This window comes from Melanotaenia boesemani, chromosome 5 (genome assembly GCF_017639745.1).
Source record: "Melanotaenia boesemani isolate fMelBoe1 chromosome 5, fMelBoe1.pri, whole genome shotgun sequence".
In the NCBI taxonomy this organism is placed as follows: Eukaryota; Metazoa; Chordata; class Actinopteri; order Atheriniformes; family Melanotaeniidae; genus Melanotaenia; species Melanotaenia boesemani.
The window spans coordinates 30,254,460-30,278,899 of record NC_055686.1 but is presented as its reverse complement, the minus strand read 5'-3'; the positions used below and the strand labels follow the sequence as shown (position 1 = coordinate 30,278,899).

The 24,440-nt window shown below is 40.9% G+C and overlaps 2 protein-coding genes across 5 annotated transcripts; both read left to right on the top strand.

Annotated features, from left to right (window-relative positions):
* The first annotated feature begins 1,999 nt into the window (after positions 1–1,999).
* LOC121640702 (RNA-binding protein 4.1-like) lies at positions 2,000–5,301 on the top strand. 2 transcript variants are annotated; one of them, XM_041986548.1, is made up of 3 exons: positions 2,000–2,103; positions 2,978–3,401; positions 3,818–5,301. In XM_041986548.1, the coding sequence occupies exons 2-3, from the start codon at positions 2,996–2,998 to the stop codon at positions 4,660–4,662; spliced, it is 1,251 nt and encodes a 416-aa protein (XP_041842482.1). In that variant the 5' UTR covers positions 2,000–2,103; positions 2,978–2,995; the 3' UTR covers positions 4,663–5,301. The 2 variants fall into 2 exon arrangements, with proteins under 2 accessions (XP_041842482.1, XP_041842483.1); XM_041986549.1 differs by having other exon boundaries at positions 2,978–3,957.
* Positions 5,302–8,725: 3,424 nt separating this feature from the next.
* sf1 (splicing factor 1) lies at positions 8,726–23,830 on the top strand. 3 transcript variants are annotated; one of them, XM_041986537.1, is made up of 13 exons: positions 8,726–9,138; positions 9,662–9,793; positions 11,517–11,592; positions 16,002–16,154; positions 19,423–19,512; positions 19,602–19,785; positions 19,863–19,978; positions 20,294–20,401; positions 20,481–20,673; positions 20,748–20,970; positions 21,080–21,142; positions 21,992–22,153; positions 22,888–23,830. In XM_041986537.1, the coding sequence occupies exons 1-13, from the start codon at positions 8,877–8,879 to the stop codon at positions 23,217–23,219; spliced, it is 2,094 nt and encodes a 697-aa protein (XP_041842471.1). In that variant the 5' UTR covers positions 8,726–8,876; the 3' UTR covers positions 23,220–23,830. The 3 variants fall into 3 exon arrangements, with proteins under 3 accessions (XP_041842471.1, XP_041842472.1, XP_041842473.1); XM_041986538.1 differs by lacking the exon at positions 21,080–21,142; XM_041986539.1 differs by lacking the exons at positions 8,726–9,138; positions 11,517–11,592 and having other exon boundaries at positions 9,670–9,793.
* The last annotated feature ends 610 nt before the right edge of the window (positions 23,831–24,440 follow it).

Genomic DNA, 24,440 nt, shown 5'->3' with positions numbered 1-24,440 from the left:
ATTTGTTCTGCTTCTGTTTTTGTTTTACTGTAAGTTTCTTTTTTTTTATTATAAATGCATATATACGAAGACGAAGAGGGGACTCGGTTGCTTGTAGTGCAAGGAGTGGTATCGTTACTTCCTACATGAAAGGATCTTGTTGGTAACATGAATGTGTATGAAAAGATGTTTGACAAAGCATTTGTAGAAAACGTTCAATGACCTGTGTCTTATTAGTCATGGTTTATTATTTCTACAACAGGAAGTTTCTTCCTACATGCACAAAAAAGGTAAGCCACCAATGAAAACCTGCTTCTTCTTCCTCCTGTAGCACATGATGGACGATATAAAGGAAGAGAGAAATCCATATTTCTATACAGCTGAGTGTTTGGTCGCACACAGACTGAAAACACTCAAAACATTCCAACTTTTTCTTTTTGCTGTGATTTAAATGTTTACACAATATTAAAATAAATATTAAAACATTTTTTGGCTTAACTGAAATAAAAGTTAATGAAATAAAAGTTTGATTGACACCAAGAATGTAGCAGTCACATAACTTTTTTTATGTACTGGACGTGTTCCTGGTTGCCTGTAGCCGATAAAAGAAGCCCATCGTGTTTTTCAGGCTGACAATTATAACCATATTCCAATAAAGTTGTACAATGTAAATAAAGAGAATGCAATGATTTCCAAATCAAACCATATTTTATTCCCATTGCAATATAAAAACCATGTCAGATGTTGAAACAGACATTTTACCGTTTCATATGTTGTTCAGCATTGTCTTGTTGAAATCTGCAAGGCCTTCCGTCTGGATGGGAACCCCATCCCATCATAGATGCAGCTTTTCACCTGTCCACTGATAAGCTGGATGCTCCCTCTCTTTAGTCTGCAGAACATGCCATCCATGCTTTCCAGAAAAAAAAAATCACATTTTCATCCAGGTTTCCACTTTGCCTCAGACCATTTTAAAAGAACTTTGGTCCAGAGAAGACGGTGCTGGTTCTGGATCCTGTTCACATCTGGCTTCTTCTCTGTATGTTGGAGCTTATCCTGCATTTGTGGGTTTCAGGGTGAACTGTGTTCAGACAGTAGTTTCTGGAAGTCTTCCTGAGTCCATGCAGTGGTGTCCAGTAGAGAATCATCTGCTTTTAATGCAGGGCATCACCAGCATCCAGCCTTGTGCAATGCACACAGAGATTCCTCCTGAATCTTTTGATGATATTCTACACTGTAGATGGTGGATCTTCAAAGTGTGAGGAACATTTTTCTGAAATTGTTCCACAGTTTTAGATCCAGTTTGTCTCAGATTGGTGAACCTCTGTCCATCTTTCCATCTGAGAGACTCTGCCTCTCTGAAATGCTCCTTTCATACCCAGTCATGTTACTGACCTGGCCAGTTAACCCGATTAGTTATCAAATGCTCCTCCAGGTGTTTCTGCTTTGTACCAGTTACTTTTCCAGCCTTTTGTTACTCCTGTTCCAACTTTTTCCAGCTATGTTGCTCATCAGATTCACTATCAGCTCATATTTTCCATCAAATGGTGAAATGTCTCAGTTTCATCATCTGACATGTTTATCTTCTACTGGGAATAAAATGTGTGTTGGTGAGATTTGGAAAGCTTTTTTGGGGGGGGAGGGGGTTATTTCTATGTAACCCAGTCTGAGCGTAATAAAGTTAGAAGTGGTGAGGCACTTGTTTTAGGCTGAATGTGCCTTTGTTTTACATGTAGGTACATATGAAAATTGTATTTTTGCATACTAGCTGTAAAAATGTCTGCATACATTAAAGGTCTGAAAGCCCAAATCATTTTGGTGACACGAATCAGTTCTTTGTATACATTTTATGACGGTTGTATCATTGAAAAGCTCTCATTTTAGATGTTTTAACGGATGAGGGGCCTCGTGTGTTTATTAATGATACATGGAAATAACAGTTAAAGCATTGGTTATGCTCTGGTTATGGTTCACGGGAAGCACCTAGATCAGAGGCTTTACTAGCGCTCAGCGTCTTCTACGCTACATCTACGTTGGCGTTGTGTCGTCACGAGCCCGAGATGCTGTAACGCTTCAGTCGCCATTTCATTCTCTAAGGGTCAACACGCGGTTTTTGTCTCAGAGGTATGTATTTTTATATTTGAATGTGTAAACAACCTGACAGAATATCGGATGATCGGGGGGAAAATGCTGAAATTACACCACTTAAACGCTTTACTTTAGCTAACTAGCTAAGCCGTTAGCATGCATGTCGCGCACCATAATGCAGTGATCGGCTAAGCTAACTTTGCATGCGAAAAGTGAGCTTTGCAAAGGTAATTACACAAACACGTTGAAGAATATTCTGCACGTCTTGGTTATTGAGCGAACTGTTGCCTGGTGATTTGTTTTCAACCATTGTTGTTTCGCTGTTATGATAAGCTAGCCAACGAAGCTAAGGTAGCTTTAGTTTTGTAGCTAACATGGCCGCCGTGTTACAATAAGCTGCGTGAAAATCCACGAGAATTACAAGCTATTAATAATTGGGAGGGTTTTCCTCTCCATATAAATAATTTTAATGGTTGGATTTGGACTTAATACCCAGATATTAATTTTTATACTTTTTATCCCGTTTTTACTTATTAGCCCTGTGTGTAACTACACACCCTGGATGCTTTGCACTATCTTCGAATACTTATAATATCCTCTACTGTCACCTCTTCCACTAGAAATACTTTACAGTTAAACTGTGTGTGTTTGTGTGTGTGTGTGTGTATATATATATATATATATATATATATATATATATATATATATATAAATAATTAAACTTTAATAAGTATATAAAGTGGGGATAAAGAGTTATAGTCTTGAGACTGTTACTGTCTTGTTATCCATAAATTTATATATTTGTTCATTAAGTCTCATTTAGGTTATGAGTTATTAAAAAAGTTGCTGTAGAAATAATTCAAATGTGGGATTTTTTTTTTCTTTTTTTTTGTTCATTTTCCTGCCTTAGTGACAAGAAGGCTCCACGATGGTGAAAATATTCATTGGGAACTTATCACAGAAGACTACATCGGATGAACTTCGCTCCCTCTTCTCCCAGTATGGGAAAATTGCAGAGTGCTCCATTGTCAAGAACTTTGGGTTTGTACACATGGACAACAAAGCTGAGGCAGAGGAGGCCATCCGCAACCTTCATCATTACATGCTGAATGATCAGCCCCTTAATGTAGAACTGAGCCACGGCAAGTCCAAAGGATCTACCAAACTGTATGTCGGCAACATTGGATGCACCAATCAGGAGCTGAGGGCCAAGTTTGAAGAGTTTGGTGCTGTGGTGGAGTGCGACATCGTTAAAAACTATGCTTTTGTTCACATGGAGCGAATGGAGGATGCCGTGGAGGCCATTAATCAGTTGAACAACACAGCCTTTAAAGGTGAACTCTTGGGCTGGGCTTGATGGGCAGGTTCAGTCAGACTTATGATTTTAGTACCAAGAAAATTCAGTTCTTGTGAGTTGACAGGTGAGTCACGGTAAGTAAAGACAGAACAGGCAAAGTCAAGCTGAGCCGAGACGGATATAAAGAGTTTTCTTTTAAAGCTGTCATCCCTAACGTCATATTTTTTACAAAAGGATCTGACATGTTCTTTATCCATTTATATCTATTTATCCATATATATACAGTGTTATGGATTTCAGCTTTAACACCCAGGTATTTAATGCTCAAATCAAAACCTTCTCATTTAGAGTAAAAGGAAGCTTTTAAACATGCTAACTGATCAGGAGACTTCATGTCAATGTCATTTATCTGAAATGCCGGCACCAGTCCTTATTGAGTCTTCTCTTTTTAAGGCAAACTGATGAGCGTGAAGCTTTCGACTAGCCGCCTGCGTACTGCGCCGGGAATGGGAGACGGAGCGGGTTGTTATCGTTGCGGGCAGGAAGGCCACTGGTCCAAAGAATGTCCTCTAGACCAAAATGGCTACCACAGAAACAGCTCGGAGCCAAAGTCTGATGGATACAGTGCCTCGAGATTTGGCGGGCGTGATCGCAGCCGGGATTATCAGGACTTCGGCGGTGATCCAGATTACGCCGGTACCTATGCACATGGTTTCTCCCGGGGTTCCGGTCAAAGCAGCATGACCGATTACAGAGGAGGCGCAGGCTATGAGAGCGCAGTGAGATATGGGCCACATCCCGGGTACGCCATAAACGCCATTGCTGATCATAACATGGCTCGGATGTACGGCAGCGAGGCGGCATACAGGACCAACGGCTCGCTCTATGGCGCGGTACCAGCCTTCTCGGTGCGACGGTCGTCTTACGAGGAAAGGGATCCGTACGGGGTCGTGGACTACTACGAGAAGTACAGGGCCAATACTTACGGAGACAGTTATTTCGAGGAACGCCATGGTGTCGCCTTGTCTGCTTCAACAACCACCTCCTCTGCAGCTTTGAGGGATCGTCTGCCCCCCTCTAGCGTCGACCCATACGAGTGCCCTCCCCTCCCTCCTCCACCGGCCCCAGTCTCCTCATACTACTCACGTGACCGGAGTCCGATACGGAGAGTCGCTGGCGAGACGGGTGGATATACATATGAGCGTTCGCGCCTTTCCCCAGTGACCACCCACCCTAGAAGTTCTGCCTATGACCACGCGCGGGATCCTGCCGCTGATCGGGCACGATATGCATACTAACCCATGTCTGCTACAGCTAGCTGACTAACGTTGAGCTGGTAGGGCAGCTTAAGCCACTGGAACCACCTAACGTCAGTTCGTATATGCTTTGATCCGATACCAGGTCATATAGCTGTTTCCTTATTTACCTTTTGTGATATTTGTGCAGTTCTGAGAGTTTTTAGCTTCTTTTTTTTTCTTCTCAGTACAGGTGCGAGGTTTACCTACGACCTAGTTTAATTCGTGGTATAATAGCAGCTGAAGGACACATGTTGATATACTGTTGTTAGTGCATGGCCATGGTGAGTCTATAAAACCTTCCAGTGTTTAACTATGTGCATTGTAGTGAAAGTTGTCCTGCAGCCTCCAGCATTACTGCACAATAATCAGAGGTGACGTCAGATCCCGGTTCAGTGCTTCTTAACTAACTTCTGGTAAATTGTTTCACCTTTTAGTTTAAATTTTGGATTATATTGATTTGACACGATGTCAAAGAAACCTTTTTCTTTTTCTTATTCAGAGTTTTGTGTTATCTTTTTAAACATCGCTGTGATAAATAAAAGACTTCAGCTCATCTTGTAATGTCACGTTACACTGATCTCTGTTTCTCATGTTTCTTTTCCTCCTTGGGACTTTTTAATTAAAAGTTTGAAACCTGAATTCTGTTTGTACCGAGTCGTTTAAAAACATGAAAACCAGCGGGTGGTCCATAACGCTTGAATGGAATGATATGTTTCATGTCATGACTATTGTCAATAAATGTAAATATTAAAGTGAAACATAACTGCATGCATGGCTTGTGCAGCAAACTAAAGTCAGGGGTGTCTAACATATGGCCCAGGAGCCAAAACTGGCCCACCAGAGGGTCCGATCTGCTCCACAGGCTGAATTTGATTAATGTGAAAATTACAGATTAGAAGACAAATATCAATTCTTCAGACTTCAGAGTCCAGTTTGTGTGATGCGGTGAATCAGTTCAGGTGGTCAGGATTACTAAAAACGTTTAAAATTCCTTTAAGCTCCTGAGAAGTTCCAGTATTTCACATTATCAGTGTTTTCCAGGTTCTTATTTAATCCTTCAGTTAAATGTTGGGTGTTTATGTAGCTCCACTATGATATATATATTGCATGTGTAAGTCTTGATAAATATAAATATGTGTGTGTATATGTATACACAAAATAGAATATGTAAATAAAATAAATTGAGACAAATACAGATAAACTGAAAAATTAAATATAGAATATGATATGAATTTGTATATATAAACTGATAAAATGCATTTGTCTAATTATATACAGTATATTTATATATATATATATATATATATATATATATATATATATATATATATATATATACATGTGTGTGTAAATGTGTAACTGAAGCAAAATATTCATCTTTTAGAAATTTCAGGTGTATTTTCTGAGATTAAATGTAATTATTTATGTTCTTTGCAGTAAATCAGAGCGAAATGTGGAGTTTAATTTTTTCAGGTCATCATGCTGTTACTTTACTGGTCTGACCCACTGGAGACCAGATTGTTCTGGATGTGGAACCTGGATTAAGATGAGTTTTTGAGCTGTAATATTTGCTTTATCCAGTGCAGATGGCCTCATCTTGCACGACAGCCTGTTTGTCACTGAACATGTATGACGGGAAACAGGATGATGTATGACAAAAATCTTAGCATGACCTGATAATGTGGACACACAAGAATAAAAAGAAGATGAAAGAAAAGGTGAGACATGATGGGAATGAAACGCATACAGGACTGGTTTCAGAGACGGGTCAGACCAAACCAGGACTAGGCCTTAATCTGCACTAGTTAACCTGGTACATTTAAGTCACTTTCCTAGGTTATGGTTGTTTTAGTTAGTCTGGAGTCCTGAATTAAGCTATAAACCTGGTGATAATAAAAACCATGTGAATCTGAAAATAACAGCAGAGGTAAAAAAAAAAAAAAAAAGTTATTTAAACAAGTTGCACCAAACTAAAAAATTGTGCTGAATACAACAAAATGGAAAATGTGATCACAAGGATTTTAGTAAATCTCACACACTTCCATTAATTTCACCTGCCTTTATAGACCTTTTGGAAGAACCTGAAAGTGGCGTTAAAAAGGCAGAAATCAGAAGTTTATCTATACGTCACATTTCACGTTCAAGACGGTTCAAAGCGCTTCACAAGCATCACAGCAGGGAGCAGGAAGCACTAATGAGCATTAAAGACAAACTTTAAAAGAAATTAAAAACAGAAAGGAAAAATAAAATGGATAAAAAGCCAGAAATAAAGTTCCAGTGTGGGGAATTAACAGCTGTTCTGATAAAAGGTAGCAAATACAAACGTTTTTAACCCTGATGGAAAACTTCTGAGTCAGCAGACCTGCAGTTTTCTGGAAGTTTGTCCCACATGTGAGGAGCATAAAAGCTGAACGCTGCCTCTCTACGTTTATTTCTTACTCTGGGAACAGAAAGTAGAAACCATTCAGGTCTTAGTAAACTAACAGCAGGATTATGTAATATAACATCTAAAATCCAGGTCTGAGTCCAGGACCAGGACTACCAGGTTTCTGGCTTGGTTGTTAGTTTTGAACTCAGATGTTTGAAGCTCAGTACTGACTTTTAATTTTTCTTCCTTGGCTCAACAAACTATTATTTCAGTTTTGTTTTCATTTAACTGAAGGAAGTTCTGCACATCCAGTCTTTAAATTGATCCATGCAGCTGATCAGAGTTTGGATCGGTGGTGAACCACCTGATGAACTGGCTTCTTGTCTGGAGTCCCAGCAACCTCCTGGTACCTGATGATGAACATTTACACAGAGTAAATAAAGAAACCATGAATGATGGTTAATTGTAGAAATAAATAATCATTTGTGTCTTGGGTGAGTTTATTTGACAGGGACAGTGCATGTTAATGAAGATCTATGAACAGTAAGCATGCCAGATCATAGCTAAGCTAAAGATAATTTCCATCCATAGTTCTTATAGCAGATAAAAGAAAGGTACACAGTACAATAAGACAATCAAATGTTACAACATTAAAAGGATAATGCATCAATTTACACATTAAAATAATAGTATGTACAAACATGGTCTGGAAAAGTTATTAAATCAAAATAAATTTGAGGATTCTTCCTGTCTGCAAATAGTTTCAGGCAGGCCTTTGTTGGATGAATTAGTCTTCATTTGAATAAATCATTCATATAGTTCATACTCCCCAGCTAACATTCCTGAGCTGAAGATATACTCTCCCCTTTGAAAGATTAATTTAACTATCAGCTCAGCCTCAGATTAGCTCTAATCATCCCCCTTGCAACTGGCTTGGTTTAATCCAGAATAAACTAAAACTTAAGCCAAGTCTCACAAGACTTTGAATTGAGTCAATTATAACATGCATTTTAGTCTGGGACAGGCTTTAAGCCCTGTCCATCTCTGAGACCGGCCCACAATGTTTCCAAGTATTTCCCAACATGTAACAGCATTTTTCTTAGTTTTGCATAGCAATGATGTAGTATAATTAAAAATCATCTATGAACATTCTTCAGGATCTGAACTTTTCAATTGGCTCCATTTAAAAGGGTAATAAACAGATTTTTCTTTTAGTTTTTATGTCATTCTAACAGAATGAAGGTGTGTTATAATATATATACAATATATAATGTATATTAATCTTCTACAATATTATTTATTGTAGAAGATAAAATTTTCCTTAATCATTTTAACTGCATTTTTTTAATCAGAGATAGAACAACTTGAAAAATGAGGAGTCAGATGAGGCTGCTTTGGATGAAATGTCCTTATTTTTCCATTAAGTGGAAATTACGTAGAAATCTCTCCAATAAGTTCAAGATAAAAGTCCTCCAATGTAATAACAGCGCACAATTTACAAACTAAAAAAGTCGCAAATTAACTGGACATGTCCGTTGAGTGAAGACGATGAGGAAATCTGGTCAGCGATTGGTCAAAGTCCAGCTGATTGACAATCAAGTGAGCAAATCACTTTTCAGGATGGAAGACCTTAACCTGGCCAATAGGAGCGTTTTACACTGACAGCTCATAGCACGTCTCGAGGATCAACCTTTGTGGTATTGTGTAGACGCCATTTTAAGAGAAGCGTCTTGCATAGGCGTTGCGGACGAAACCTCGTTGGATATTTTTTCGTTTGTACAATTCGGAGATTAAACCTGTCTGAACAGACGTTTGACCGAGAAAAAGCCATTTCAGTGCTTTGAAAATGGCCACGGGAGCGAATGCGACTCCTCTTGGGAAGTTGCACCCCAGTATCGGTGCTAAACGAGGATTTGACGCCGGGCCTGGTGCGGGTAACGGGCTGATGCCAACCCCGGGGCCGCCTGGATCCTTTCCTTCGCTGCAAGGTTTTCAGCCTTCTATTCCAAACGCCCCTTTTCCTCAGGCACATCAGATTAACCCAGGGACCGGTTTTTCAGCCCAGTTTCAACAGCAGGCAGGTGTGGGCTCCGGGATGGCTAAAACTGGTAAGTAACCAAAGTATCCGCTAACGCTGCTAGCTGTTGACTCAAGTTAACACGACGTTGAGGGCCTGGCTTTGCACGGAATGGAGGACGTATGCTAATGTTACAAGCAAAGCAAGTCATTGAGCTGGTTTAAGGCCATTTGATTGGTTAATATTAACACGTAATTAGATTTAATGCTAACGTAGTAAAAGCGCGCTGTAATTAAGGGTTTCTGTTAGCTTGTTAAATTAGTCAACAGCGCCTATGAGCCATGAAGCTAGCTTTAATGCCTTATTAAGGTAGCTTTTAATGCATGTCAAAGAAATAGATCCATTACATTAAACTGGTAGAAATAATTCTCCAATTCCGTCTACCTTGTTAACTGTAGGAACCTGTGCGGGTTTAGCATTAGCATTAGCTAATGTACCGCCAACGTTAGATGAAGGTTAGCAAGTTAACGGAGAGCGCTATAGTTGACGCTCATCCTGTAACGTAGCACGCCGAATTTACCCCCCGACGTGATGTATCCTGCATCTCCCGATAGATTATGGTCAGAAGAAACAAAGGAAGAAGAGTCGGTGGAACCCCGAGACCCCCGATCAGAAGACTGTCATACCGGGGATGCCCACGGTCATCCCTCCTGGACTCACCCGAGATCAGGAGAGAGCATATATAGGTAAATGTTCATTTTAATCAAGATTCCCTTTATTAATTAGAAATGCAATTCCTTTAATTTGTTATAAGCTATATTTTGTTTAAGGTTGAAGTTTTTGACATGTTGCATTAATGTCCTGTTTGCTGAATTCCCAACAGTTAGAGCTTTTTTTTAAGGCAGCTACAAGTTGCATTACAAACTGAAAACTCACATTTCTGGTGTATTTTTTACTACATCATTGTTCTGTTTCCTTAAATGGGACACTCAGATTTTTATTTATTTACCTGCTCCAACTGTTGAGACAAAGCAATCATTTCTAATGAGCAATGATTATAACATGTTGATGTAAAGGTGTTACGTTGATTTCGAATCAAGTGGTTCTGCTGTCTTTTTGTAGTCTTTTGGTTTGCATACCATCGGGCACCCATTAACAAGAGGAGTTTGTGATAGCTGATAAAGCAACACTGCTTGCTGGTTATCTGTCCTGAGCTGCAGGCCATTGCTCAGTGTCTCGCCTGATTCCTCTCCACCTAAACACATCATCAGTATTGTTCCTATGCATGAAGGCATCATAATGTCCTAACATGGCTAAATTGGATTGAATATGAGCAGTGCTGATTTTAATGGCAGTTATCGTACTGAGATACAATAAGCAACCCGGCTGGTTTTGTGGGTATTGCAAACTGAGGAACACTTGATGATTGTGTTCATGTTCTTACCCTCAGCTTCATTGAACACGTAAGACGGTATGCAATTAAAAAATAGCATCTGCTACCATAAGAAACTAAATAGATCATGCAAATTGTGGACTTTGTTTCACCTCACTAGTAGTTTAACTCTTAGTTTTCTTCAGTTTATGACCAATTTTTGTGTTTTACATGTTCAATTTAGCCCCAGTTTTAGTTTGGCCTGTTAAACAAAAAAAGATAAAATCATCTGAATCATTTTAACCATACATGCCTTCCAGCAGCAGTGCAGCACCAACCAACACACTACCTTCACTGTCCTCAGACGCAGACAGCTTTTATTTAGTAACTAACATCATATTTGATGTTGTCCTCTCATTGATAATGGTGGTTCTTCCCTGGTATGTAAACATCCATTTTTGTGGCCCACCCTCCGTCTATCACACTTATTGTTTCCTTTGCTCATTCAGTAGATCCCCTAAAACAAGAGTTTAAAGAAGTCTTCGTCTCTATAACCCAGAGTAATCATTTCAGTGAATCTGTGTTGGAGGGGATACTGTCACACCGTTCATGATGTGCATGATTATTTTTTTTCTTGCCTTCTAAATGAAAGACTTGTTTCTATGTCACAGCAGCCCCTCAGTATTGAAATAAGCTAAAAACAAGAAGACAGAGCGTGTCCGTAGACTTTAAACAGAACTCCCTGTGTTTATGGGAGTAAACCTTAACGCTACGGCAGGCTTTGTTTATTTATTTAGAAATCATGGTTTCATCATTTGACATGTAATCATGCTTAATCATTGTCCAAGAAAAGGTTGGTCTTGTTTACTGTAATTTAAATGTGTCCAGAATCCACCAGAATGAGTAAGTTTCTTCATGTTTTAGCCTCACAGATGTTTATTTGATCTGCTTTTTATTTAACAGACTCAACAATTGTCTCTACTGCAGTAATGAATGAGACTTTGCTCTAATGTGCAGAGCGTTGTCTCTCTGTTGTTGTTATGGTAACCACATTTCTCTCCATCCTTGTTTTTCTTTCCTAACCTGAATTCTTCCAGTCCAACTGCAGATTGAAGACCTGACTCGTAAACTGCGTACAGGAGACCTGGGAATCCCTGTTAACCCTGAGGACAGGTCGGAAAAAGATTAAACCCTCGAACAGTAACACTTTCTCTACCTTCTTGACTATTTGGATCACATAATGATGATTTGCATTATAATGTGGTTGTTAGTTTAAATCTCACATGTACATGGTAGTGTTAGCAGAAGAAAGTAGTTTAGTTTCCACTGTAGGACAGTGTTTAGCATATCGGAGGATTTCCCTTAAACACAGCTTAATCAAGTTTTCTCTTTCATCACAATTCATTTTAATTGGGTCAAACATTTTGTAAGTAGATGTAATTTATTATCCCTACATCAGAAACTGATGATGGGGTTTCCCAATCAAAATGTATTTAGAATAGTTATTATTTCTTTCCAGTTCTACACAAAAAAGAATCTCATGTTTTTATCCAAGATGCTGAGACACTGTTGTTTATTGAACTGAATCAAGAGTCATTAATGAGGAAAATGAAACCAGTTTTGTGATATTTATAAAGCATCTTCTGAGCGTTCAGATAAACGTCTCAAGGGATCGGTCTGGTGGTTCAGAGCCAGAACTGGATCTGAGCCATACGGGGGAAAATCGACTTGTGATTTTCTTTTATTTTCTGACTAATATTGCGATTTAATCTTTTAAATTCTAGTTTCTGTTCAGGGTTCATGCAGAAATATAAGTTCTCTATGAGATGGAAGATTATCACCTGACATGTAAATATGAGCCGCTCTAAACTCCAACAAGGACGTAAAGTTGAGATACGAACCTGCAGCCAAAACACTGAAGTTTCTTCATTGTCCTTGTAAAAATGAAACGGTCTGTAATGTAAATTAATTCAGCTCTTCGCAGTTTGCTGCTCGCAACATCTTAAACTGCGGTTTCGAGTTCAGCCCTGGCCAGAACCCAGCCTAAAACCAGTGCTCTGTTTGGACCACCAAATGTAACGGCTTAGTTACGAAGACAAACCAGACCGAGACGATTTAATAAGATTCAACCTCCTCTTATTTTCCGGAAGTTTAATGTTTTAAAGTCACTGGTCACGTATGTAAAAGCTGTCTGTTGCTTTGCTTGCGGACACTGAATAGTTTTTACTAGTGACGATGGTGTGTATAAATCCACGTAACACCAAAAACCAGACGGGTGAGAGTAAATATGAGACAGAACCTGAAACCTGTGATTGGGTCTTAGTACTGGTAAGACCAAAATGTCAACAGTATTTTGTTTTTTTTATTAGATTTCATGTTAGGGCTGGGCTATATATCGAGATTTTCAAATATATCGAGACTTTATCAGACACAATATAGAAGGAGGGAATATCGTTTATATCGAGATAGCTCATTTTGAGTTAACCGCATCTTTTTTTTTTTTTGCATTTTGCGCAGCTGTATTTTTGTTATGGTCATTGTAAAGTACTTTTCAATTTATTTATTTTTTAGGAGCAGTTAATTTAATATAAAAGTACTTTAATTTCTGCTGTTTTAATGCAAATGTGCTGCTGAACCTTAATAAAAGTATATTTAGGACTGAAGGCTGTAAATTAGAACCGTCTCTTTGGTTACTTGTCAAATAAATATATATATATAATCGTATATTGTGAGTCAGGTAAAAAATATTGAGATTTAAGATTTGTTTCATATCGCCCAGCCCTATTACATGTCATATGACTGTATCTAGATCATCGGTTGTCCTCTAGAGAGTACTGACACAAACCCAAGAAGAGGGGAGGGTGGCCCAGAGGTTAGAGGACTCGGGTTCAAGTCCCTGGACTAGCAAGCAACCAGTATCTTTCTGTTAACCCTTAAAACTCTAAGACATTTTCTAATTTTTGTTTTATTTGACGTAAAACTGCATGTAGAAGCTGGGCTCGACACACAGGGGTGGGGGGCAGCAACAGGTGAAATTCATCGCCACCCAGGTGAAACCCAACACACGGGGCGTGACAAGCGGCAGCGTGGCGGATCGCACGCTCTAAAAAATGTGATTGGTTGTGATATTGGAAGGAATTTTGACATTTTTAAAGCAGTCTGAGGAGGATGCATGAAGGATGAAGAGTCAGAAAACAGAAATCTGCTGCTGACTCTACTGAACCAAAGAGAGACAACCCTGGGCTCATTCTGTGTTACAAACTAGGAACATCATCATGTGATGGACCTCAAGGCTGATCCAGATAAATCCAGAACCTTCGTTTGGACAGAGTCACCCTCAGAAACGTCTTCTTGGCTTTATTCCAGCCATAGAGGAGCATCATTTTTCTTCTTTTCACACACACAGAACTTTCTGCTCACTGGTTGATCTTTGGCTGCTCCTGATTGGACGTTACCGTCAATCTAAGCTCTCTGATTGGTGGAAACTTTGACAGGAAGTGGCTTTATCATCATGTCCAGGTCTAAATAGAGGTCTCATAGCAACATAGTAGTGATAGTGATCTCTTTTTTGATGAAATGTGATAAATAATGCTGTTATCATGGATCATTGTGGATTTACCAGATAGTCTCTGAATAAAACTACATTTAGTGGCTGGATTGTAAACCTGGATGGGATAGAAATGCCTGGAAAACTTACGTAGATCATCTAAAGGGTAGCTATCCATCACTGTTTACCCACAGAGCTACACACTAACGCTCCTGAGTCACTGGTGATGGTAGATGAGATACTGGGGGCGCCAAAGATCTAGCAGAGTTTTAAGGGTTAAACTGGATTTCAGGCCACTGTGACACAATCTAAAAAAAACACCTTTAAAACCTACAAATTCATATAACAGAAATAAAAGCCAGTTTCAGTATGAACCAATACGCCACCCAGTACTAGCCAGATCAAACCGGGCCCGGGTGAGAACCAACTTAGGACTGGCTCTGGCTCCAGTCCTGAACCAGTGGTGGATCGGTAGAAATGGGGTGATGGTCGGGGGAAATTGGTATTAAAGAAAAGTAACCAGTCAGAGTTGAACAGTGTTTCAGTCTTGGGTAAAAATCAATGTCTTTGTGAGAGTCTGAAGGGGAAGATAGTGGGGGCTTCAGGCCCGTGTCCGAAGAGCCAAGGTGAATATTTCTTTAGTAAGGACCAGAGTAAAGAAAGTGGTTTTGGATATTTCCACCTTTTCATTTTAACAGTGGAGTTGTTGCTTCATATTTGGCCTTGTAGCATAAATGTTCCACCTACTGCTTGTGTTGTCTGTTATTTTATGACTTAATATACTCTGAGACATGATGAAATAAATTTTAATTATTTTTTATTTTTATTTTTGTTAAGTATAAAACCAGATTTTGGTTAGTACATTTACCATAAGCACATTTTAGCCTTTATTAACGCACCATGGTTAAATGTGAAGTAGTTTAGTTAAATATGCTTTTTTAAAATCACATTATTTGATAAAGACCAACACCTTTACCTGGTAACACTTGTCCTTCTTTCTGCATAGCTACCACTATTTTAGCTGGCGTTGAGCTCATGGCCTGTAGGCTTGTTACTTAACCAGTTATTTGCGAGGTTTACCCACAAACATGAAACATTTCCAGCAGGGGGAAGAAGACTGAGCTCCAGTTTTCCCTCTGGACTCTGTAAAGAGTGAAAAAGCTGCCAGAACTGTTGGATGTTTTGGAAAAATTCAATGGCCACTCCATAATGTAGTCTGATAAGGATCTGTTCCCACAGGACGTGGCTTCCCCTCAACCGTGTGTGAACTTGACTTTTGCTAGCTTAGAGACCCTTTGACTCGATCTGATGTGACACAATTAACTTGGGAGGTGTTTCAGGTGGTCACCGTTGGAAGTTTGAAGCTTAAAAAGAATATTTTTTTCATTTTTTTTCTCCACTCTTCATATGACATGTACATAAGTGTCTCTCTGATTGGAGAGCGTAGGAAAAGGTGGATATCTAATCTTAATTCCTTTTCTCTAACCCAAATTACCCCACGTCAACCTAACCCTTTTTCAAGCGCAGAGCCTCCTTAACGCAGCAGCAGCACAGGTTTTCAGCATCCAAGGGGAGGTGCGGACCTCTTCCACCACGTCAGCACCAAGCAACTCTCACTACCAGCATCTCTGCTTAGGATTGCAAATTTTGCTTTGGTTTCTTACAACTGTCCTTTCTTGTAGACCAACAATCCTGTATGCAGGTGTAGTTTTACAAATATTTCTATTTTTTTTTCTGTTTCCTTGTATGAGCTTAATGACCTCTATCCAGGTTTGGTCGCCCCCCGTTTACCCTGATCACATGAAATAATGAACTCTAGCCTTTTACCTGTCAGTGCAGAGTTCTGACATAATTTTCTTCTTGTGTTTAAGTAACAAGTCAGTCAGTCTCGGTAGATCTAAATGACCAGAACAGTTTTTAAGCTTGAATCTTGGCTTAAAGTTCAGCTGTAGGGAGCCTGTGTGATTGTGGTCACAGCTCTACTTCCAGAAGAGTTGTGATGTGGTGTGTTTTGTATTTTGTCTGCTGCTCTCAGGTCTCCCTCCCCAGAGCCCATCTATAACAGCGAGGGCAAAAGGCTGAACACCCGCGAGTATCGCACACGAAAGAAGATCGAGGAGGAGCGGCACTCCCTCATCACGGAGATGGTCGGCCTTAACCCCGACTTCAAGCCTCCTGCAGACTATAAGTATGTCCCTCTACCCACAGTTTCACTTTCTATTCATTAAGTTGGCTAACAGGTTGAGAATATTCTTTCTTTTAACCTGGAGTTCTTGTATTCAGCCGGCTGCATTGTTAGCGTAATCGTTCTAATATGCTTGTTAATAGAGGATTTCCATCACATTTGTTGTGTATTTAAGTTTTATTAATGTGTATACATTATGGCTGTCAAAAATAATGAGTTAACTAATTTAAATAATTACGTTAAAATGTTTTAACACTGTCGTGGCATAACGAGCCCCATACATTGGTCTTTTCTCCGTTATGACGGCGTGACGTTGAGAGGCAAGATGGGAAAGATGAGCCGGCTGGCTCTATAGATGGATTTGAGAATAAATACAGCATTAATGGATAGGGCTGCAAGGATTAGTCGACATTGTTGACAGTAAAAATAGTCTCTGCTGAGAGTTGCACATGTGCAATAAAGTCCGCCAGTGGGAAGATATGGCGTCGGACCAGGGAGCAAAACGGCGGCAGAGGACGTCAGAAGTCTGCTATAACTTCACGTTAAACTTACTAAATAAATTAAATACATGTGAAATTTGTAAAGCAGACCTTGCGTACCACGGAAGTACAAGGAACCTCAGACTTGCATAACAACCTCATGCAAGATTTCAAAGCTGAAAGTGAAATAAGAGCCATTTAATAATCATGAGATACATAATCCGATTAGTCGACTAGTCGTTTTAATAGTCAATGACTTATTGACTCAGAATAGTCATTAATTGCAGCCCCATTATCCTGCGACTTTTAGATGCAACCCTTCTCCAACACACCTGAATCAAATGACTGGCTCGTTAGCAGGCCTCTGCAGAGCTGAATGACATGCAGATGACATCTGATTCAAGTGTGTGGAGAAGGGTTGCATCTAAAAGTTGCAGGATGGTAGATCTTGAGGACCGAACTTGGGCACCCCTGCTCTAGAGGATCTCTGGTCGTCTCTGTTTGTGCAGCAGCTGCTTCCTCCCTCCCCTCTCATGTTGTTCCGTGAATCATGACGGCTGTCGGTGATCAGCTGATCGGCTTTTCTCTTGTTGTGTGTGTTTATGGATCAGCTGAGAAGGAGGAAACTAGCTGTTCATGTTCACACCATCACATATTTACCCCAAAGTGTTGTTGTTGGCAGGACCTTCTCTAACACAGTAGCTGGCTGGTGGTAGACAGGGTTTATACTCCAGCTGTGCAGGGCCGGGTCTAGAAAAGTTCTGATGGGGGGCAGGAGCACTGACCAGGATAAGGGGGGCACAGATAAGACCCTTTTTAGGTCTAGATTTTATGAAATATTGAACTGATTAATTGATCACTTTAGTTATATGAATGTAAAAAAGTGAAGAAAAGAGTTTCTTCATCAATGTTGGCTGTTTAACTTCAGTCGTCACATCTGCTGGTTTTAAGACAGAAATTATCACCATGGAGACGGTTGGTAGGATGATGATATATGAATTCTGAATTATGATCTAGAACATGTAAGCTGTGTCCCAATTCAGGGTCTACACACTTGGAAGTCCGCATAACGTTCGTATAATGGGACAGCCTACCTAGCTGACAAGCATTTCCCATAGCAACAACACAGGACGTTGAATCACTTCAACCTCTGAAATTACTGTTTTTATATCAGGACACTTTAGCCAACATTAACGCCGAGGCTCCTGAGATCAGGCTCTTTTGTTTTCCAGCTGGTACACACTTCATTAACCCCTTAAAAATCCATGATTATCAAATATTACAGAATTTTAATATCTTCTGAGCTAGGTTGCTCATTTTGAAGTGTGCAGACCCTGAATTGGGACACATCTATAGAACTACATTACATGCTGCATTTACTGACCCTTGGACATCTGGTCGTTTACCCAGTAAATATTTGTAGCTTCGGCTCATTCTGTTGATACAATACAGAAAAAACAGGTAAATTTCAGGCATATTTGCGAATGGTGATTAATCAAGATTAATTTGAAAGCTGTGATTAATCTGAATTTTAATCATTTGACAGCCCTAGTATATATGTATTCTTGTATTTATGTGTTCGGCTGCATCAGCAACAAAAGTTATAGACAGATTTTAATAAAATCTTAAGGAAATTTCAGAAATGAAATAAACAAGTTAATAAATTTTTTGGGAGACCCAGATCACAGCCTGGAACCAGGAACTTTTTAAAGGATTCTTTACTTTTTTTTTTGGTTTTTCTAGTTTTTACTGCTGTTGACCCTGTGACCTTACAGCCAGTCACATTGGTAGCATTAATTTCTAAAGGACGTATGCAGACACGCTTCAAATATGATAAACATTCGTATGCATAAGAAGAAAAAGGATATTTTCAGCCTTAGAGCTTTTCTGTAGGAGTGTCCTTTCAGATGTGGACTGTTTTCCGTTAATATGGTGGGAAATAAACACGTCTGCCTCGCTTCTGTTCTTTTTCTTATTGGTGTTTTTTAGCAGCCGTAATGGGCTGGAAAACCTTTACAGACCTTAAAGAAAAACTCTGAACTGCATTAATAGCTGGAGATGGGCCGTCATTTGGACGCTTCATCTGGTTGAAAACCTGGGAATGAATGTTTTTCAGATGTTTTCATTTTGGAACGTGGTTTAAAAAAATTTGTTTTTGGCTCCCGAAATGTTGTTTCACTGTGGATGAAACATCCAGCTGTTGCTGTAGGATGCACCTAAACTTGTCTCTTTATGGTCTAGATCTGAAAATGTCACTGTTTTGTTTCCATGTCTGAACTGAAAAAGCTCCACTTCTCTCATGTAAACTCCAGCCGCTGCAGCTTTATCAGAATTACAGTGTTGGTGCTGCAGAAGCTGCTGCTGAGCATCATGTGACTTGTACAACAAAATATGTATAAAAAAAAAATACAAAATCCACACAATGTCGTCTTTTTAGAACAATTCTCCACCGTCATCGTCTTCATCGTATGTTTATATCATACAAGTTTCTGAGCACTCTCCATGTCTCTCTGGCTTTTTTCCTCATTCTCCACACTGTAGACACACTAGGCAGCTGTTCCTATTTATTTTCATTCTTTCATTGTTTCCTCATGAAATTTCCTTTTTAGTTGCTCTTTGTTGATGTTTATTGTGCAGTTTTAAAGTTTCTAACACAAAGTTTTCAGTTTATTTAATCATGTAAAAAGGTGAAGTTTCTGCAGCTAAAATCTGCTAATAACTGTAGTTGTCCGTCCAGCTAGCCAGCTTCCAGGTTCTCCAGGCAAACATTAAACTGTGCTTCTGTCCTGCAGACCTCCAGCCACCAGAGTCAGCGACAAAGTTATGATCCCCCAAGATGAATACCCAGAAATCAACTTTGTTGGTCTGCTGATCGGGCCTCGGTGAGTAGGACTAGTGGCTTGTCAGCATCAAACTTGTTCAGCCCAGTAAATGAATAACTGAAGCGTTCCTCCTCTTTTCATGATCTCAGTGGGAACACGCTAAAGAACATCGAGAAGGAATGCTGCGCTAAGATCATGATTCGAGGCAAAGGCTCTGTGAAGGAAGGGAAAGTCGGCCGAAAGGACGGACAGATGTTGCCGGGGGAAGATGAACCTTTGCATGCCCTGGTCACAGCCAACACCATGGAGAACGTGAAGAAGGCCGTGGAGCAGGTCGGGTCACCTTAGCCCTCTTTGGTGAACTGCTGAAGGCCTATAGTTTGTACTGATGGTCAGAAATGTGTCCACAGATTCGTAACATCCTGAAGCAAGGCATCGAGACGCCCGAGGATCAGAACGACCTGAGGAAGATGCAGCTGAGGGAGCTGGCCAGGCTGAACGGGACCCTGAGGGAGGACGACAACAGGTCCGTACTGAGAGGGAAGAAACAAAACCAGAGATAATTTGGTAACTTAGCGACGTGTGGGCTAAGAATCAACAGATTCTCTAGCAATGGGACGAGAGGAACAGGGCCTTCTCTCAACCAAACACTAACCAGTCTACAAACGCCACACTAGACCAGGTCCTGTTTAAGATATTTGCAAACCACATGCTGACCCTTCCTGCTGTCACCGTTTTAAATAGTTATGCTGAGTCTGTAACATGTTGAGGACCAACATGGCAGATACCCCTGTGATTATAATAAAGCTTGACTTCCAGGTGTGGTGTGGTTGGTTTGCAGGATCCTTCGTCCTTGGCAGAACTCCGAGCCTCGCAGCATCACCAACACCACCCTCTGTACCAAATGTGGTGGAGCCGGTCACATCTCCTCCGACTGCAAGTACACCAGGTAACGGTCTGAGTAACGTCCTGGTTGTGTTTCCGGATCGTTACCGATGGTCTAACGGGTTGTTGGTTTCTTCCTGCAGCACATTCGCCGCCCACAGAGCGACGGGGGGAGAACCCCCCCAGTCGGCCCAGGACAAGGCCCGTATGGACAAGGAGTACCTGTCCCTGATGGCTGAGCTGGGCGAGGCCCCGGTCCCCACGTCTGGAGGACACTCCAGTACACAGGCAGGAGCGCCTCGAGCCTCTGGTCCCAACAACAACCAGCCCCCACCGGTTAGCTGGGAACGCACACACCACCTACATCCAGGTTCTATGGAAACGGGGTTTAACTTTACTGTCTTGTACAGAACCGCCCCCCCTGGATGAGCTCCGGTCCCACAGAGAACAGGAACTTCCACAGCATGCATGGAGGGCCCACTGGACCTGGAGGACCCCAACACTTCCCTCCTCCCATGCCCAACATGGGGGGTCCACCAATGCCCCCCAACCCCAACGGAATGCCTCCACCCTGGATGCAGCCCCCCCCTCCTCCAATGGGACAGGGACCGGGACCTCATGGCCACCCCATGGGTAAGAGCTGCAACCCGCAAGGGTTTAAATGGCCGTTTGTTTTATACCTGCCTTGTTTGGTTTCATTATTTTCATCACAACCTCCCATGTTTATTTTTCATTTTAACAGACTTTATGGACCGAACCCTAACAAACACTGGACCTAAAATTACACAAAATACACAAAGTCCAAGTAGGAAAACCTTTTTTTTTTTTTTTTTGCGGACTAAAGGGATTTAAATAACTTTGTCCATCAACAAATGTTTAGCTCAACAATATTCTCTGTTTAATTACAAACTGACTGGAAAACATAGAAATGTTTTATGGCCACAAAGGAAAATATAAAAACCTCTTCCATATTCTGTCTGAACTAACCACGGAAAGACTGAAGAGACAAAACACACTGCTTTACTGCAAGGAATTTTAATAATGTCACATTATAGTAATGCTTCTTGATTTTTTTTTTTTTCTGGCAATGGGAAAAAAAAAAGTTTTAGAATGAAGTTGAAAATAACATCGTTTACATGTTCATCTGTGAGCCTACGGTCTTAGCGTTAGCTGCTAATGTGAGAGCCTGCCGTCTTAGCGTTAGCTGCTAATGTGAAATCCCGCAATCCCAATGTTTAAAATTCGGATCAATCATGGACATCAGCTGATCGAAGCTGGAGTTCACCCCTCATAATTCAGCTGTATAGAAGCCTTATATTTGTCCATGTTTTTGCATGTATCCTCTGCTTCGTGGTGTTTTCATCTACTTCTGGATAAAATGACATCCCATAAGAAATGTTCCACCATAGAAAAAAAGCTGGAGGTGTTTTTAAAGACAGTGGGACCAAGGTGTGTCTCCCAGATTCCTCATCAGATGACCTCACTCAATGTCGAACTGTGGTGAGGTGATGCTTCCACCTCTGAAATCTCACCAGTTCTGCCTTTATTTTCATACCAAGATGGTTTAACGCACAATCTGAATTCCAGAGAAATCATTGTTTTTGACTCATTTTCCAGCAGAAAGCCTGGGTTAACCACCATAATTTCTTTTCAGGTCTGCTTCCTCCTCCCATGAGCATGATGCCACCTCCACCACCTCCTCCCAGCAGCCAGCCTCCTCCTCCTTCTGGTCCCCTGCCGCCATGGCAACAGCAGGCTCCACCACCACCTCCCACAAGCAGCATGGCAACAAGTACACCACTGCCCTGGCAGCAGAGTAAGACCTGGTCCCAATGTTTCCTGATTTTATTTGTGGGAGAACGTTTTCTACACAACTACAAGTTTCCAGATATCATAAATCTTGACGGTTTCACACAGGGAAACTGGAATTATGTGTAAAACATGGAATACCGTAGAGTTTGATCATATATCTGTTTTTCCCAGTTTGAGTCAAATTATCAAGAAGAGCTAGATGAGTCAGGTGTACCGTAACTAACCCTCCCCTGGAAGGTCAGTGATGGCTGAGAGGTCGGCACAAACACCCGTTTGATGCCGTGTGCATCCAGAAAAAGAGAAAATGCTGCATCAGATTATGATGAAGTATTAACACTGAGGAGTTTTGGGAGAAAACCAGAGCAGTTTCATCCTGAGCTGCACATGCAGGCGGTCCTGATGAAGACGAACATCAGTCGGGTGACTAGCTACCGATAACAGAATGCAGCATTTATTTAAAAATCTGGACATTTTCTTGTCCCGCACACTTGAAAATGGGTATTTATATATAAAAAATATTTACTTATAAAATAGTTGGTATAGGAGCACTTCTGTCTGGTCGGGGGGTAGAAACTACAAAGAACTACAAACATGGCTTCCTAGATACTCCAGGAGTCGCCGTCATGCATATTTCAGTATTAACAGGGTACCACGTGGTACTAGAACCACCTGTGAACCGTGTGATATCAGGTCATGAACAGGAAAGGGTTAACCTTCCTCCCTCTGCCCCCCCCACAGATACCACCACCACCTCCAGCCCAGGCTCCGGCTCCCTGCCTCCATGGCAGCAACCCCAGCAGCCCGCGGCCTCTGCTGCTCAACCCCCCCTCCCCATGGGAAATCCCTCCATGGTGCCGCCGCCCCCCGGAGTCCAGCCCCCGTTGCCACCTGGCGCCCCCCCTCCACCTCCCCCACCACCTCCGGGCTCGACAGGCATGATGTATGCCCCTCCGCCTCCCCCGCCGCCCATGGACCCTTCTAACTTTGTCACCATGATGGGGATGGGGGTACCGGGCATGCCCCCTTTCAGCATGCCTCCTGCCCCCCCTCCTCCCCCACCACAGAATTAATCCAGCCACAGAAGAAGCAGACACCAACAGACTGTTCCCAGGAAACCAGTATAACCAGTGCTTTACTTTTTACCACTGATACTCGTTTGTTAGATAAAAGTTGTAACTTTATTAGTCTGTTTTTAAAGTCTGTACACACACTGAACTGTGTGTGCGTGTGCGTATGTGTGTGAGCGTTATCTGTAAACAGAATAAATCACTTCAGTTTCTGATCAATAATCTGATGGTTTTAAGCTGTTAGAGGTCAGCGTGCATGATCTTTTCATTTCCCCGACTGGTTTCTGGTTTTTTGGCTTGAGGTGAATAAGATGAATATTTTTGTAATACTAAGTGCTGTTTCTCAGTTCTGTAGCTCCACTTTTTATTTCTTCTGTTCCAGGAGGATGCTAGCGAGCCGCTAGCATCTCTGATGATCCCGTTTTTTTTCTGCATCTCTGTGCTCTGATAACACGCTGTGTGCCGTGTTTGTGTTGCTTCTGCAGAAGACGTTAAATCTGAGTTTAAGTTGTTAGTTTTTCTTTGTTCCTGGAACCGGTCTGTGTTGCACCGCTAGCCTGAAAAGCTGTTGAAATCCTGCTTGGTTTAGTAATAAACTGACCCGGTTCACCTCCTCTCCAGCCTCCTTTGGTTTGTCCTGCCTGTAGTAAACTCTCCTTTCTTTCATTTCTTCTGGGGCGCCGTTGGCTGCTTCACTCATGTTATATAACAAGTTTTTCTCCACGGCTTCCAACATGTTCACAGCTTCTCCCTCAGTGACAGCATATGTTTACTGGAAGGTTTTTCTTCATCAGGTTTAGTTTTAACCCTTTAATCTTTGCTAGATCGCCAGCAAATTATCATGATAGCATAGCCTTTAGGTCAGGGGTGTCAAACTCGTTTTAGTCCTGGTTCCACAATCTCCTCAGTCAGGTCTCCAGTGGGTCGGACCAATAAAATAACATAACCTAGAAATAATTAAAACTTTACATTTTCCCCTTTGTTTTAGTACAAAGAAGTACAAGTACATTATCAAGATGTTTACATGTAATGAACAACCTGAGATTTATGGAGAAAAATGTCAAGTTTCAACTATATTTACCTCAGTTTCACATATCCTTTGACAATTTATTTACGTACGTGTGTGTATATATATATATGTATATATGTGTGTGTTTATATATTTATATATACACATTTTTTTATTTACTCAACTGAATTCTATAAAATCTAAATTTATGTAAA